Below are 17,668 nucleotides of genomic sequence, written 5' to 3'. Positions count from 1 at the left end.
GGGCCTCGCAGCTTTAATCCCCATTTTGCAGATAAGTCGATGAGGCACGAAGAAGTGACTTGTCAAGGTCGATTAGGGGACAAGTGGCAGAGCCAGGGTTAGAACCCAAGTCCCTCTGACTCCCAGACCCCTGCTCTATCCACTCGGCCACGCTGCTTGGCTCGACCACCAAACTCTCGGGCTAAATTTGCTCTGAGCTCTGGACACTAATAATAAGCGTCGCTTTGAAATTCTTGAACCTTCCCACCACCACAAGGAAACTGAAAGGTGCAAGGGAAGATCCGAGTCTAAGTGACAGGGGTGCTAGACCCAAGAGGGGTAAAAAAGGTCACATTCATTTATTCAGGAGTATTTATTGAGTGCTTAGTACGTACAAAACATTGTGCTAAGTGCTTGGGAGAGTACGATATAATAATAAACCGTCACATTCCCTGCCCACAATGAGCTTACAATCTAGAGGGAGTTTAGAACGGCACTAAGCACATAATACAGTGCTCTACATTCAGTAAAAGTTCGATAAATGCCATTGATTGATTGATTGTAAATCCTTGAGAACCCTAGAGAAACAGCATGGCCTACTGGATAGAACACAGGACTGGGAGTCAGAAGGAACTGGGTTCTAATCCCTGCTCTGCCAGTTGCTTGCTGTGTGACTTTGAGCTCATCACTTAACTTCTCTGTGCTTCAAGTTACCTCATCTGTAAAATGGGGATTAGGACTGTGAGCCTCTTGTGGGACAGGGACTGTGTCCAACCCGATTTACTTGTAATAATAATAATGTTGGTATTTGTTAAGCGCTTACTATGTGCAGAGCGCTGTTCTAAGCGCTGGGGTAGATACGGGGTAATCAGGTTGTTCCACATGAGGCTCACAGTCTTAATCCCCATTTTACAGATGAGGGAACTGAGGCCCATAGAAGTGAAGTGACTTGCCCACAGTCACACAGCTGACAAGTGGCAGAGCCCGGGATTCGAACTCATGACCTCTGACTCCCAAGCCCGTGCGCTTTCCACTGAGCCACGCTGCTTCTCTATCCACCCCAGCACTTAGAAGAGTGCCTGGCACAATAGTAAGCACTTAACAAATACCGTAATTATTATTATTCATCCTGCTCATTCATTCCATTCAATCATATTTATTGAGCGCTTACTAATAACGATAATGACGATGGTATTTGTAAAGTGCTTACTATGTGCCAAGCACTGTACTAAGCACGGGGGTGGATACAAGCAAATCAAGTTGGAAACAGCCAATGTCCCATGTGGGGCTCACAGTCTCAATATCCATTTTACAGATAAGGCAGCTGAGGCACAGAGAAGTGAAGTGACTTGCCCAGGGTCACACAGCAGACAAGTGGGAGAGTCGGGAATTAGAACTCATGACCTGCTGACTCCCAGGCCCATGGTCTATCCACTATGTCAAGCTGCTGGCAAAAAAAAAAAAACTGGAAACAGCACTGTTCTAAACCCCGGGGTAGGTACAAATAAATCAGGTCAGGCATAATCCCGGTCTCACGTGAGGCTCACAATCAAAGGAAGAGGGAAAACTGCTATTGAAGAGAGGCAAGGAGGCAAAAGAAAACATTAAGCACAAAAACACACCAGTACTCCGGTGACTAATCAGGGACCGAGAGAACTTCCCAAAAAGCACAGTGTTTCTTATGTGTTTGCTTTATTTCCAGAAACCCTGACATATCAATTATAGGAAAAACCACCCATTTCCCATCACAGTTCCTTGAGTTAAAAGTATAAATACCTCAGCTTCTTGCCTGCATCTGCAATTTTAGCTTTTTGAAGATATCCTTCTTTCACAACCATCTGCAGGGAAACAAAAAATCTGAGTTAGCCCACAGATCGATCAACCAGTAAATCAGTGATGTTTATGGAGCACCCACAGAATGCAGATCACTGTACTAAATACTCCGGAAGGTACAACAAGCAAAACACACATTTTCCGCCCCCAGCGAAACTGATTTGCAAGTAGTGAGAGCAGACTATTGAATGACGATCGAATCGAGAGTAGGAGGGTTGTTCCTGGGTGAAATCTCAGAATAAATCTTTCAATAAATCATATTTATTGAGCACTCCCTCAAAATTGATATATTGTACTCTCCCAAGCGCTTAGTACATTGTTCTGCGCATAGTAAGCGCTCAATAAATACGATTGAATAAAATGGGGATTCAGTGTGTGTTCTCTCTCCTGTTTAAATTGTGAATCCCCGGTGGGACAGGGACTGCGTGCGACCTCTTCATCTCGTATCCACTCCAGCGCTTGGCACAGAGTAGGTGCTTAAGAAATAACGCCATTATTTTTATTTGATGGGGTTTGTAACTCCATCCTGGTTAAGGCCAGCGGAGTCTCGGCCTCCTGAATGCTTCTGGACGATAAAGCCTCCCTGCACACATTTGATCAACCATTTCCGACATGAAATTCCCACACTGCGTCCACTCTATCCCTTCCTTTCATCTCCCTTCCAGATGGCAACCAAGGAAGTCTAACGGATCAACTCTTATCTGAGAAGCAGCGTGGCTCAGTGGAAAGAGCCCGGGCTTTGGAGTCAGAGATCATGGGTTCGAATCCCAGCTCGCCACTTGTCAGCTGTGTGACTTTGGGCAAGTCACTTAACTTCTCGGTGCCTCAGTTACCTCATCTGTAAAATGGGGATGAAGACCGTGAGCCCCACGTGGGACAACCTGATTCCCTTGTGTCTACCCCAGCGCTTAGAACAGTGCTCGCACATAGTAAGCGCTTAACAAATACCAACGTTATTATATCCTAGACAGCATTAAGAACACCAATTCATTACTTCATTGAAATGCGAAGTTTTGGGAGGGTTTGGGGTTTTTTTTTTGGTCTCTTTTACTCAGCTCATGTTCTCCTGACAGAAGCTGACCTGGTTTTACTAGGCTCAACTTGCCTGGGCATATTGAAATTGTATGAGTTCAGCTCGGGGTGATTGATGGTCTTGGGACAATTCTCTTTTATTGTTGAAAATAAAAGAAACTTCCAATCCAAGTGCAGACACTTACCAACTGTTCCAAAGGTGTGAAGTTATCCTTCAGGATGTGCTGAGATTGGTTCCTTCGATGGCGTGATATCTGTAGGAATATTTGTTTAGAATCGGGTCATTGGTGTTCTGCTTCCAGGATGCAAACAGTCAGTCAGGCGGTCGTATTTTCTGAGCACTTACCGTGTGCAGAACAATGTACTAAGCGCTTGGGAGAGTACAGTATATCAATATATCGATTTTGTTATACACGGGAAATGCTGTTCTTTTCGGGAAGGTCTCTTGGCCCCTGATTGGTCTAAGGTAATTGACAGCCGCTGCCTGAAATGTTAATGGATTTACTGTTCCTGATGGAGAAAAGCAGTGTGGCCTAGTGGAAAGGCCACAGTCCTGGAAGTCAGAGGACCTGGGTTCTAATCCCGGCTCTGCCACCCCTCTACCTGTGTGACCTTGGGCAAGTGGCTTAAGGTCTCTGGGCCTCAGTTCCCTCCTCCGCAAAAGAGGGTTTCAATACATGTTCTCCAACCTACTTAGATTGCGAGCTCCATGCGGAACCTGATTAACTTGAATCTACCCCAGGGCCTAGTACAGTGCTTGATGCATAGGAAATACTTGAAAAATATCACACATTATGGAGGATTTGCAATCTAGATGTGATCTCCATAGCAGAGAGAGTCCAACTCCAAAAAGGGGAATCTCTTGGGGAAAGAGGAGCCTCGTTTTGTCAAACAAATCGGCTCCTCCTGTAGCCCTGCTTTTAGCCCTGAGGACAAGGGAAGTGGACACTGGTATAAGGAAACCAGGTTAAATGAGAAAGCAATGAATCGAATCTTCCAGTCAGGGTTTCACTTGTGTGACAGACACTTCACACCTCCTCAACTTGCTGGTCTTCACAGCGTGATTGCTGGGTAAGAGTAAGAATAATAATTATGGTACTTGTTAAGCGTTCACTAGGCGTCCAGCACTGTTCTAAGAACTGGGGTATATACACATCAATCAGGTTGGACACAGTACCTAGCCCAAATGCAGCTCACCGTCTTAATGCCCTTTTTACAGCTGAGGTGACTGAGGCACAGAGAAGTGAATTGTCCAGGGTCAAATAGAAGAGAAGTGGAGTTAAGATTCAAACCCAGGTCCTTCGGACACCCAGGCCCAGGCTCTAGCTACAAGGCTAGTGACTTGACCAAGGTCACACCGCAGGCAAGTACCAGAGCAGAGACTCAGCCCAGAGTTTTCTGATTCCCAGTCCCCTGCTCTTTCCACTAGGACACACTGCCTCTGTTGCACTTCAGTGGACAGTGTTACCCTACGTGACTCTAAGTGCTTCCCAAATCTAACTGCTCAACTCAAAGGTCCGTCACCAACTGGACCCGGGAATCGCAGTGTCTCCGTTGACGGCTAATATGGAGATAGACTATATGTTAAACAAACAGATCCTTTGGTTTCAACAGAAATAAAGAAAATTAGGGAAAGTTAAATCGATTTAACACCCACTGCCGTTGTGGGGCCGAGTGTTCTCAGTTAGTGCACAATCCAATGGGAAGCAGCGTGGCTCAGTGGAAAGAGCCTGGGCTTCGGAGCCAGAGGTCGTGAGTTCGACTCCCGGCTCTGCCACCTGTCAGCTGTGTGACTGTGGGCGAGTCACTTCACTTCTCTGCGCCTCAGTTACCTCATCTGTACAATGGGGATTAACTGTGAGCCTCACGTGGGGCGACCTGATGACCCTGTATCTCCCCCAGCGCTTAGAACAGTGCTCTGCATATAGTAAGTGCTTAACAAATGCCAACGTGATTATTATTATTATTATTGTGGGTCTTTGTTTTACTCTCTCCAAAGTCCAGAAGCCGACCTCTTAAATGCCCTTTCGCTCTCCTAGCCGGTGCTCCCGCTCAGAGCGAACCGTCCCTGCTCAATTCCATTTGAATAATGCAGAGAAAAGGGTCTTTCACAATTCCAAGCTTCCCTGACCCATTTTTGAAGAATATCACTTAACAATTTCATTAGGGGTGAGTAACTGCTGGTGGCAGTGAGGTGTCCCGAAGTGTTTTTCTCTTTTAATAGCCTGCATCTTAAGCAAGCGGGCTTTCATGACAAATCCTTAGTTTGTGTCAGGCCATCCTTTGGGGAGAAAAAAATGTCAGACTACATTTTCTGCATTTTGCAATCTTGTTTTCGAGAGTGTCATGTTTCTGTTTTATTAGTGTGTCGGATAAAAAGGAGCAGTTTGCTGATGTTGCCGAGAAAACATCTAAGATCATCGCTTTTGAGCCTGGATTTCATAGGGAACTCAGTATCGGTGCCGTGCTTGAACATGACATGTTTTTCAAAATTAATTAATGCCCCCACCAATGTGCTCAAAACTCTGGAGATTACAGATCTTATTCGCTAAAGAAGAGAGTAAGACTATTTCGGTAATGGACTGCATAATCCGTAGGTAGAGAAGCTGAGTGGAAATAGTTCAGGAGGCTCAGTCGGTCAGTCAGTCAATTATATTTAGTAAGTGCTTACTGTGTGCAGAGCACTGTAATAAGCACTTGGGAGAGTACACTATAACAATATAATAGATACATTCTCTGCCCAAAATGAGTTTACAGTCTAGAGGGAGAGAGAGAGACAATTATACAGATAAATAAATGACAGATATGGACAAAAGTGTTGTGGGGCTGGGAGTAGGGGATGAATAAAGAGAGCAAGTCAGGGCCAACTCAGTTTCTAATCCTAGAGAAGCAGCGTGGCTCAGTGGAAAGAGCCCGGGCTTGGGAGTCAGAGGTCATGAGTTCGAATCCCGGCTCCACCACCTGTGGGCAAGTCACTTCACTTCTCTGTGCCTCAGTTCCCTCATCTGGAAAATGGGGATTAAGACTTTGAGCCCCATGTGGGACAACCTGATCACCTTGTATCCTCTCTAGTGCTTAGAACAGTGCTTTGCACAGAGTAAGCACTTAAATGCCATTATTATTGTTATTATTCCTATCTATCCAAATACCAGAATTCAGATATTGTTTTCCCTCACGAAGGGTGAGTATTATGGGAAGCTCCACTTCACTGTGGCATCTCATTGTCACTTTACAGCTGAGGAAACTGAGGCACCCAGAGATTGAGAGGCAGCACGTTCTAACGGAAAGAGCACAAGCCTGGGAGTCAGAGAACAACGGTTCAAATCCTGACTCCACCACTTGCCCACTGGGTGACCCTGGCCAAGTCACTTAACTTCTCTGTGCCTCAGTTTCCTCAGCTGCAAAGTGGGGATTCAACATCTGTTCTCCTGCTTCCATTGCCTGTGAGCGCCTTTTGTCTGACCTGGTGATCTTGCATCTACCCCAGCACTTAGTACAGGTGCTTGGCAGATAATAAATGTTAAACACATACCACAATTATCATTACTATTACTATCATTATTATTATTATTTCAGTTATTGAGGGACTGGCTCCAGGTCACATAGCAAGAGAAATGGAACTGGAACTAGAGCCTGGGTCCCTTGGCTCCCAGCCCCCTGCCCTTCCCAACAGGCTAGGTTAGCTCATCAGCTTTTTGCTTTCAACAGTTTGGGTTTGGTGGGGTTTTTTTGTACTTCTGAAGTGTTTACTATGTGTCACACACTGTTCTAAGCACTAGGTTAGGTGCACATTAATTAGATAGGGCACAGTCTCTGTCCCGCATCAGGCTCATGGTCTGAGTAGCAGGGAGGACAGATATTGAATTTCCAATTTGCAATTGAGAAAAACGAGGCACAAAGAAGTGAAGCGATTGCCTGAAGTGATCCAGCAATCGCCTGAGCTCATCCAGCAAGCAACTGGCAGAGCCGGAATTAGAACCCAGGTCCTCTGACTCCCAGGCCGGGGCTCTTCCATCAGGCGACGTTGCTTCTCACTGTCATCCCAGGTTACCGCCGTGGGAATGCGTGCGTGTTTAATTATGGGGTTCTAGATTCCGAGTGAGGAAAGAGAAAAACATGCAGTCTCTCCAAGATGTGCCAGCTGAACCCGACGTGGGCGTCCTAGAAGCCTCCCCTCCTCTTTGCCTTACGAAATGAAGCGTCGCTTTCAAAAAGTTTCATTTCGCAGCTCTACAGCACATCTTCTGGGGCAGACCGGCATCAAACACGTACTGAGAGAAATTCCGACCCACAATTAAGAGGCCTTCTCCCCTTCGAATCTACCGAGAGCCTTCAGACATTTCCCCTCACTGCATCCCCCTTCCCTTCCGCACGTGTCCGACGCCGACCTCGTTCCGATCATCCTCCCGAATCTTCCCGCTAAGCGGTCAATCGATCGATCAACCGATCAAGCTAGCGATCCGTACTCTGAGGTCCTTGTGGGCCGGAACGTCCGTTGGTTGTACTTGGTTTATTAGGGGAGTGCTAGGCACACAGTAAGCGCTCCTTAAATCCAGAGCTTAGAAGAGTGCTCTGCACACAGTAAGCGCTTAACAAATGCCAACATTATTAAATACCACTGATGGATTAATATCATTTCCTGGGCTCCTGCTCTTCGTAGAGCGCCGTACTAAGTACCTGGGGAGAGTACAGTAGAATTAGGAGACCCGATTCCCGCCCTCGGTGAGCTTAATAATAATGATAACGTCGGTATTTGTTAAGCGCCTACTATGTGCCGAGCACTGTTCTAAGCGCCGGGGTAGATACAGGGTAATCAGGTTGTCCCACCTGAGGCTCACAGTTAATCCCCATTTTACAGATGAGGGAACTGAGGCCCAGAGAAGTGAAGTGACTTGCCCAAAGGCACACAGCTGACAAGTGGCAGAGCCGGGATTCGAACTCATGACCTAGGTCTTCCAAATGCCCTGGCAGCTGAAAGTCTAACTTAGTGGGGACGTTTGAATTGGCTGAGACGTGATGCTCCGAGATATGAGTCACCGAGCTTTTTAGTTGGATCCTAACCACTCCACTGCCTCCTTCTGTTGCCCAGATGGGTCACACGGCTAGTGGGAGTTTATTGTGCAAATTGTGCAAAGCTGATTGAGCAACTGAAGGAAAGTGATAATCCGACTGCTCATCTGTCTAGGTGTTATCGTTCAAGAGGGCCACCCCCCCTTTTTTTTTTTGCTTTGTTTCAGTGGTACTTTCGTTCATTCAGTCGTATTTACTGAGCACTTACTGTGCGCAGAGCTCTGTACTAAGCTCTTGGAAAGTACAATTTCTTCGACAAATAGAGGCGATCCCCACCCAACGACGGGCTCACAGTGTAGAAGGGGGGGGGGGGACAGACAATGAAACAGAGGACGGTGAGGCTCAAAGAGGTTAAGTGACTTGCCCAAGGTCACGCAGCTGGACAGTGGTAGACCTAGGATTGATTAATTAATTAATGTCGGTATTTGTTAAGCGCTTACTATGCGCAGAGCACTGTTCTAAGCGCTGGGGGAGATACAGGGTCATCAGGTTGTCCCACGTGAGGCTCACAGTTAATCCCCATTTTACAGATGAGGTAACTGAGGCCCAGAGAAGTGAAGTGACTTGCCCACAGGTGGTGGAGCCGGGATTCGAACCCATGACCTCTGACTCCCAAGCCCGGGCTCTTTCCACTGAGCCACGCTGCTTCTCTAGGATTAGAAACTGAGTTGGCCCTGACTTGCTCTCTTTATTCATCCCCTACTCCCAGCCCCACAGCACTTTCGCCCATATCTGTCATTTATTTATCTGTATAATTGTCTGTCTCTCCCTCTAGACTGTAAACCCATTTGGGGCAGGGAATGTGTCTATTATATTGTTATATTATACTCTCCCAACAGAGCGGAGACAGAGAATTCTGATGGGTTTGATCGATGATGACTCCATATTTGGTAGCAGACTCCGGGTCTTGTAAAAGCTCAACGCAGTTGCTCATTTTGAGAAGAAACATGGCCTAATGGAAAGAGCACAGGCCTGGGAGCCACAGGACCCGGGTTCTAATCCCGGCTCTGCCCCCTGTCTGATGATGATGATGACATTTGCTAAGCGCTTACTATGCGCCAAGCACTGTTCTAAGTGTTGGGGGAGATACCAGGTAATCACGTTGTCCCACGTGGGGCTCACAGTCTTAATCCCCATTTTACAGATGTGGTAACTGAGACACAGAGAAGTTAAGTGACTTGCTCAGAGTCACACAGCTGACATGTGGCGGAGCCGGGATTAGAGCCCGTGCTCGTTCCACTGAGCCACCATCTGCTGTGTGACCTTGGGAAAGTCACTCAACTTTTCTGTGCCTCAGTTCCCTCATCTGCCAGATAGAGATTCAATCCCTGTTCTCCCTCTTATTTGGACCGTGAGCCGCGGGTGGGGACTGAGGGTCTCGTATCTATCCCAGCACTCAGTACAGTGCTCGGGAACATATTAAGGGCCTAATTCCCTCGTCGTTATCAATCCTATTTTTACGGCCTGATCAATCGCAGTCAGAGGGACGAAGACCGTCTCTTCCCTTAAAATCCAGGTCGGACGAACAGATCCTACTACCGACGCTTCCCGTAGATATTCCCGAGCTGCAAAGGGAAGGGAGAGCGGTCTGTTACTGCTTTACTCCGAAGGGGATATTCGGAAGAGATTACGGACGGCCGACTCCCTCCCCTCCTGAGAGGTACTTGAACTTCCTCTCTCGCCACGCTGGCTAGGCGTCCGTTTGAATTTTCTGGTCTTCTTTTCTGTTTTCGTCATTCAATTATACTCCACAAAATATGTGAAAAGCTTCAGAAGTGCTTCATCAAGAAGGGATTATGGCCGGTGTGGGAAGCTATTTTCGGACCCCTCCGCAACGCTGATTATGTGCTCCAGACTTTGAGCAAGCATTCGAAAAAAATCAGGGAGGAAAATTGGCTCATTTCAAATCAGGGGCTAGTCTGAACGCACATTAGTCTTGGAGAGATTTGCTGCCAACAACTGTGTCACCTCTCACCCGCATTATGTTACAGAAATGAAATGGAGTGAAAAACTACTGGGAAATCTTGGGGGCATCATGTTAACGATGTGAAGACTCTATCGATTTGGCGATTTATGTCCTCTCGTCGTGCCCTTTCGTTCGTAAGCTCCTCGAGGGCAAGGACTCTGTCTTCCACTCCTAATGTTTGCTCCTCCATTCCTAGTCAGCTTTTCTGCCGGACGTTGAATGCTGTGCTCGTGGGAGGTGTTCGGAACAGTGCTCTGCTCTGATTTTTCGTCTGTAAAATGGGGATTCGAAACCCGTATTGGGACTCAGTGCCTCGTAATGGGGCTCACAGTGGCCTAGTGAGATGTAGCTTGGCCTAGCGGATAGAGCAGGGGCCCGGGAGCCAAAGGACCTGACTTCTAAACCCTGATCCACCACTTGCCTGCTGTGTGACCGTGGGCAAATCCCTTACTTCTCTGTGCTTCAGTTTCCCCAGCTACGTAATGGGGATTCGGTACCTGTTCTCCACCTACTTACGCTGTGAGCCCCAGGAGGGACAGGGACTGTGTCCAACCAGATGAACTTGTATCTACGCCAGCTCTTAGAACGCTGCTCGACTCCTAATAGGCACTTAAGTAATACTGAAAAAATAATTACCGATGAGGTAACTGAGACACAGAGAAGCAGGTGATTTGACCAAGGTCACACAACAGACAAATGGGGGAGCAAGGGATTCATTCATTCTTTCATTAATTCAATTGTATTTATTGAGTGCTTACTGCGTGCAGAGCTAGAACCCAGGTCCTCCTGACTTCCAGGACTGGGCTCTTTCCACAAGGGCAAAGCTTCCAGACAAAGGCAGCCCTGAGGGGGGAGGAGAAGGGCCAGGTCCTGGGTGCGAGGAGTGCTGCCTCCGGGCAATGTTTCTCTGAGCAAATGTGTGACCTCACAGCTAGAGCTTCAACAAGAGAAAGACGGGGGACCCCGGAGACGGTGGATCCGTAAGCTTGTTGTCTAGACTTTAAGCTCACTGTGGGCAGGGCAGGTCTGTTGTATTGTTCTACTGTACTCCCCCAAGTGCTTAGCACAGTGCTCGGCACAGAGTGCTCAATAAATCTGATTGACTAGTGGATCAGAGAAAGGTTGTTTCTGCTGTGTGACCTTGGGAAGATCACTTAACTACTCTGTGCCTTAGTTCCCTCATCGATAAAATGGGGATAAAGACTGTGAACCCCATGTGGGACAGGGACTTTCTCCATCATGATTAGCTTGTATGTCTCTACCCCAGCACTCTGTACGGTGCCTGGAACACAGTAAGTTAGAGAAGCAGCGTAGCTCAGTGGAAAGAGCACGGGCTCTGGAGTCAGCGATCATGGGTTTGAATCCCGGCTCTGCCACTTGTCAGCTGGGTGACCGTGGGGGAGTCACTTAACTTCTCTGTGCCTCAGTTCCCTCATCTGCAAAATGGGGATGAAGACTGTGAGCCCCACGTGGGACAACCTGATTCCCCTGTGTCTACCCCAGCGCTTAGAACAGTGCTCTGCACATAGTAAGCGCTTAACAAATACTTTTTTTAACTTTTTTTAAAATTTACAGTAAGTGATTAACAAATACCATTAAAAAAACCAGCAGGGAGAACCAAGGGGAAGGAGATCCCGTTCGCTGGGAAAGCCGGGTATCAAAGGCGGCCCCCAGAATCCACGGGAAGAACACCCCAACTCCTGGAAATGCTAGCCCAGGTTCCCGGGGGCTGAGATCCCATTTTCCACAAGCCGAAGGCCCCCGTCCAACCAACAGGGGCACGTTTCTGGGGTGGGGAGGGGGATAGGAAAGGACCTAGCGGTCATCTTCCCCAGGCAGATGTCTCGGGGTCGCGGTGGGAGTTCGGTCAACGCCGACTTCTGGAGATGCCGCGTCACTGCCTCGTCCGGGCTGGTCTTCCGGGCGGCCGGCCGGCCTGCCCGGTCTACTCTGCCAAGGCCCGAACGGGCAGGATCACCTTACGCCGCGGCAGAAGCGGTGTGAGTTTTGAAGGTTAATCCACCCTAAGCAGGCCGGGGCCGGCCCTCCCCCTCGGTCTGAGGAGCGTCGGCTCCTGCCAGACAGCTGTTTGGAGGGCCTCCGTTGGGAGTCTTGCCCTCCACACCCACAGTGGAAGCACATACATGGTCCACTGGCTGCCTACTTCCAGACCCATCTGTTCACATGGCACGGTGCCCGCTCACAAGTTGGCTGGATCCTTGCCCTTAGTGCGGAGATGCCAGGCAATGATGGGTTTAGGCAGCAGGCAGAACACAAGTGACACGCTCGCTTCTCTCCTCCCCACCCCGCCAACCGTCGCCGCTGCCCCCTCAAGTTCAGCCCTCCCCCGGGCTCGCCCCGAAGAGCGAGATCGGCATGCTTTTCCACGCTCCGCCCCACCCGCGGACGCTCCCGGTGCCCCGCCCCTAGAACCCGCAGCCCTCCGGAGCAGGAGCCAAACCGGCCAAGAGGGAATTCGCGGAGAGACCGGTGAGATTTCTAACACCGAAATAGGTTGCATCGTTCAAACGCCGACCACCTGGAGTCTGTCAGGAGATGTTAAACACGGGTGTAAAAGCTCACAGACGCTCTCACAGAAGGCTGTGGCACGGAGTCGTCGGGGCTGACGCGGCTCACGGCGCAAACCGCTCCCTCCTCTCCGGAGAGCCACGATCCCACCCCCGTAAGACGAGGAAAGGAGCTCGGGGCGATGGCGGGTCTGAAGTGCAGAGGGGTCGAGGGTCGGACGGCCGGGAAACCGCCCCGAATGGAGAGGTGGCCACCCTTCTCTAGTCCCCAGGAGGCCCGCGCTTCAGTCGAGACGGACTGAGGGGGTTGCAGCTTTGATGCTTCGAAGCGTACGAGTGCTTGCATACGAGGTGATAGATGAGACCCTACTAAGAACCGGGGAGATCGCCGCTGCCTCTGTGGCATTCCCCAGCCAAACCGGCAGCCGAAGAACTCGGGGCCCAAGTGCACACTTAAGCTGGGCCTAGCTTAAGTGTTTGCTTAAGGGTCATTGGATCTGGGGGGGTGGAGTATCGTCGGTCTGCCCGAGATGGCGGGGCAGCCATCCCGAGCCTTCCCGAGCACGCTCACTTGAATCGTGGGGTAACCACTTGATCCGGCCCGGGTGAAGAAGGTTGCCAAATTCCCGAGTCCAAGTTCCACAGGATCGGTGCCTAAAACCGTTGGCTCCAGAATCCAATTAGCCTTTTCCGGATGCCTCGCCGAGAAGACCGAAATGCCCAGTGGCCCAAACAAAAAAATCATAAAACAGGAGTTTGAATATAGAGCCGGGACACAACCAGGAGGGGAAATGTCTTCAGTTCAAAGTCGAGAGGAGCTCGATGCCTTCGACGATCATACCAGGCTTCCACGGATAGCTCCGTTGGCGAGGCGGGATCTCTTTCAGATTCCCCCTACCAAGCTCTTCATACTTCACGTTGCAAGTGCAGGAGCAGACAGCCCGGGAGGGAAGTTTTGCCGATGTCTCAGCAAAAGGCAACTCGTTCTCTCGGCCCGTCAATCGGTGGTATTTATTGAGAGCTCACTGTGTGCACAGCACTGTATTAAGCACTTGGGAGGGTTCAATTCAGTTAGTAAACATGATGCTCGCCCTTAGGGAGTCTACAGTCTGTTCTCCCACAAAGCAGGTCTCAGAATGCACCTGTCAGGAGTCTGATTCAGGACTCACCCTCTCCCCCTACTACTAGGTGAGTCGCTCCCAGTCAATCAAGGGAATCTGCATTTAAGATTAGGTGGGGTTTTTGAAGGATGGAAGCGAGAGGCTGTGGGAAAAACCAGAAGTTCACTGCGAACAGGGAATGTGTCTACTGATTCTGTTGCATTGTACTCTCCCAAGCACTTAGTACAGTGCTCTGTACTTAGTGATAATAACAATAATGGTATTTGTTAAGCGCTTACTTACGAGGTAATCAGGCGGTCCCACGTGGCGCTCACAGTCTTAATCCCCATTTTACAGATAAGGTAACTGAGACACAGAGAAGCTAAGTGACTTGCCCAAAGTCACACAGCTAACAAGTGGCGAAGCCGGGACTGGAACCCATGACCTCTGACTCCCAGGCCGTGCTCTTTACACTAGTCCATGCTGCTTCTCATAGTAGAAGCACATAGTGAGCGCTCAACCAATACCATTATTATTATTATTATTATTATTACATTCAGAAGCCAAAGATGTCTTGTCCAAAGGTTGGCTAGAAAGCTCCACTATTTTCCGGAATGCAGGTCTCTGACAGAGGATAAGGGAAGTGGTCATTTCGCCGTAGGGTTCCTATACTGTGCCATTCCTCCGGCCGTCCCAGAGAGTCGGGGTGATGCGAGAGCGGATCCGATCTTTCCAGCAGGGAAGTCCCACCCCAGTATACCTTCCTCCTATTGGCGGCTGATCCACCTCTGGCTGTCAGTCACAGTGTCTACTGAACATTTAATCAGCACTATTCCGTGACAGCAGGGATGAGGATGTCACTTCGATCTCTCCCTCAGTCTCATCTATCTTGCCGCCAACCCCCCGCCCAAGTCCTGCCTTTGTCCTGAAATATCTTTCCTTTTCATATCCGACAGATGACCACTCTCCCCACTTTCAAAGACTTACTGAAGGCACGATTCCTCCAAGATGCCTTCCCCAGTTAGATCCTGTTTTCCTCCTACCCCACTCCCTTCCTTGTCACCCTTGCACTTAGATTTGCACACTTTATTGACCCCTCCCTCAGCCCCACAACATTTATGCACTTAGCCCTAATTTATTTGTTTATGTTAACGTCTACCTCCCCCTCTAGTCTGTAAACTGTGCAGAGAACGTGTCTGCCAACTCTTGATATATTTTACTCTCCCCAGTGCTTAGTACAGCAGTCTGTTCACGGTGAGCGCTCACTAAATACAATTGATCTTGATAGACTGATTTTTTGATGGTATTTGTAAAGTGCTTACTATGTGCCTAGGCTATGTACTAAGCGGTGGGGTAGATACAAGATAATCGGGTTGCACACAGTCCCTGTCCCACATGGGCCTCACGCTCGATCCCATTTTGCAGGTGAGGGAACCGAGGCACAGAGAAGTGAAGTGACTTGCCCAAGGTCAGCCAGCAGACAAGGGGCAGAGATGGGACTAGAACCCAGGTCTTTCTGACTCCCGCCCCGTGCGTTACCCATTAGACTACACTGCTTCTCATGGATTGATTGGTTGATGACTGCAATAACGATGATAAAGGTGATGTAGAATGAGAATGGAGAATGATGAAAGCGACGGAGGCTACTGATGATCCCGCTGAAGTGATGTATAATCTTATCACTGGGCGAGAAGCCTCACCAACCTAAGCTCCAGTTCCAGCTCTGCCAGTAAGGCAACGTCTGCTGGGTCTTGTGCCATTCCCTTCGAGACTATAAGCTCACCATGGGCAGGGAATGAGTCTGTTTACTGTTGTATTGTACCCTCCCAAGTGCTCAGTACAGTGCTGTGCATACAGTAAGCACTCAATAAATGTGATATCTGATCTGTGGCGAAGAGCCTCTGACCTAAGAAGTACTTAGGGTGCTCGGTGTGGTGGACACGGGACTCCTGAAAAGTAGCTGGCTGAAGTGGGCAGCCGTGACGGAAGCCACTACCGAGATAACAGGAAGCTGCGTGGCCTAGTGGATAGAGCCCAGGCCTGGAAGTCGGAAGGACTTGGGTTCTAGTTCCGACTCCGCCGTTTGTCCGCTGCGTGATCTTGGGCAAGTCCCTTCACTTCCCTATGCCTCAGTCCCTTCGTATGTAAAATGGGGATGAAGACTGTGAGCCCCACGTGGGACAGGGACTGGGTCCAATCTGACTCGCTTATATCTACCCCAGCGCTTAGTACAGTGCATGGCAAACAGTAAGTACTTAACTAATGCCATTTAAAAATAAAAATGCCCGTGCGTCTCGGCACTGTGGCCCAGCTTTGGCACATTAAAAAAAAAAATCCACGCACACTTTGCCACACACTAGGCCCTCTCTGCCTACTTACTCTCCACATGCAATGTCCCAGTGTTCGCTGCGCATAGTAAGCGCTCACTAAATACGATTGACTGAGAGACATTATACAGTATACAACTGCCATGGCCCAGATCACTGATACTATAATCAACTGCTTGCTGCGGGTCATTTCCTGAAGTTTCCCTCAGGACTAAGCCTCCCCGAAGACCCACCGTCATCTGGACGAATTGGGTATTCAGAGCCTCCACCGGGTCAAAGAGCCAACGTGACCGGCTTTTCCGCTGCACGGTCTCCAGTTCTGTGGCACATGGGAGAACACGATGGGTGTTCTCGAACTCTGTCGGCACCAGAGTAGGGAGGGACAAGAGTTCTAAAAGGATGCTAGAGGGGTGCTCGTTAGACGAAGCTACAGACGGACAGACGGAGTGAAATTCAAAGATCCTAATCCTCATCCCAGCTCCATTAATGCTTTACTCCCTGCATTTGGGAAAATATAAAAAATGACAATAATCATGGCATCTCATTTAGGCGAGTAGTCTGGGATCCTTGGACGGGAGATGTATCAATGAAAAGCACCATTAATTTTTATTATTAGGCCCAATTCTCTTTTCTACCTGAGGAGAGGCTAATAGAGTAGGGACCCATGCCTAGTGCTTCTGCTGTTGAGCCGGGGTGCAGAAGTGGGAGAGAGTTTCCCCCCGAAGGGATGGGTCTCTACCCCCTTCTCGTTGAACCATTAGAGTGTTGGCTGAGTATAACTCCCTGGGAAAAGAAAAACTCTCCCTTCTGCTCTAGTCAGGACCGGTTCCCGCAGATTCTTAAAACAAGAAGAGCATCTCTTTACGTATTCATTTATTTCGAATCGTCCCCTTTCAATTAAAAGGGAGCTGCCAAAATCGTATTAAACGTTTTAAAATAACTCTCACTAATGTTCCCAGCGGATGCATAAGTCGGGGGGGGGAATCTGCTTCCAAGCCAATATTTTACCCTCCATTGTGTACATACCATAACTTATTAGTGTAGCTCATTAGCGCTCAGTTATTGCCATCATTTAAAATTATCAAAATGTTTGTTGGGGAAAAATAAATCAAATCGAGCAAATTGTGGTCGCAGGTCTTCGAGGGAGTTCTGATATTGACGGAAGGGGCCTTGGGGCCAGGAAACGCTGAGGAGAGGGGTTGGGAGGGCGGGGCGAGAGAGGAGAATCTGGAAGGGAAGAGGTACTTGTGAGGAGCTAGGAGCTAGGGGAAAGGGTATAGATCCAGAGCCTTATCATGGCAAAGAAACGCAGTCCACAGGTTAAGGGAACAAAGAAATCGAAAACATAAAGATTGGGAGAAAAATATTAGTCGGATTTTCCCACTTGAGGTCAAGGCTAAAAGGGATTTTTTTTTAATATCAATCTGGGAGGATAAATTGCTAGAATGAAAGAAGCATCAATTAAAGGTCCCACCAACCTGGAATTCATATTTAAGCTATCGGGGCCCACTTTGGGGGAAGCAATGACTAATTAAATAAGTCAAGAACATTTGAACTGACAGATGACAAAATGTTGACATTCCTGTGTTTCTGTCACAGACAAAAGCAATGTGCATTCTTGGGTCCTTATAGGACTTAAGGGAATTGAGTCACTTTCAGATTTCTTCTGTCTTTGATTTCTTCCCTCTTGGGCTGATGCAGGACTTGCTGTCTCAGCAGTGATCCATCAATCCATCTATTGTATTTACTGAGTGCTAACTGTGCAGAGGATTCTATTAAATGCCTTGGGAACTACGGTAGACACTTCCCCTATCTAAAAGGGGTTTTCAGTCT

The 17,668-nt window shown here is 48.7% G+C and overlaps 1 protein-coding gene across 4 annotated transcripts in view; it reads right to left on the bottom strand.

The window, feature by feature from the left end:
- The window catches only part of ARHGAP15 (Rho GTPase activating protein 15), a 388,578-nt gene that overhangs the window by 319,999 nt on the left and 50,911 nt on the right, over positions 1 to 17,668 (bottom strand). For all 4 annotated transcript variants that reach the window (XM_039913099.1, XM_029072347.2, XM_029072345.2 and 1 more), the window contains exons 3-4: positions 3,030 to 3,098; positions 1,756 to 1,817 (exon numbers count right to left, since the gene is read on the bottom strand). In XM_039913099.1, the coding sequence (XP_039769033.1) occupies positions 1,756 to 1,817; positions 3,030 to 3,098 (131 nt within the window). The remainder of the gene's footprint in view (positions 1 to 1,755; positions 1,818 to 3,029; positions 3,099 to 17,668) is intronic.

This window comes from Ornithorhynchus anatinus, chromosome 9, assembly GCF_004115215.2.
Source record: "Ornithorhynchus anatinus isolate Pmale09 chromosome 9, mOrnAna1.pri.v4, whole genome shotgun sequence".
Lineage (NCBI taxonomy): Eukaryota > Metazoa > Chordata > Mammalia > Monotremata > Ornithorhynchidae > Ornithorhynchus > Ornithorhynchus anatinus.
Note: the sequence above shows the minus strand (reverse complement) of the source record. Positions and strands in the feature narration are given on the sequence as shown.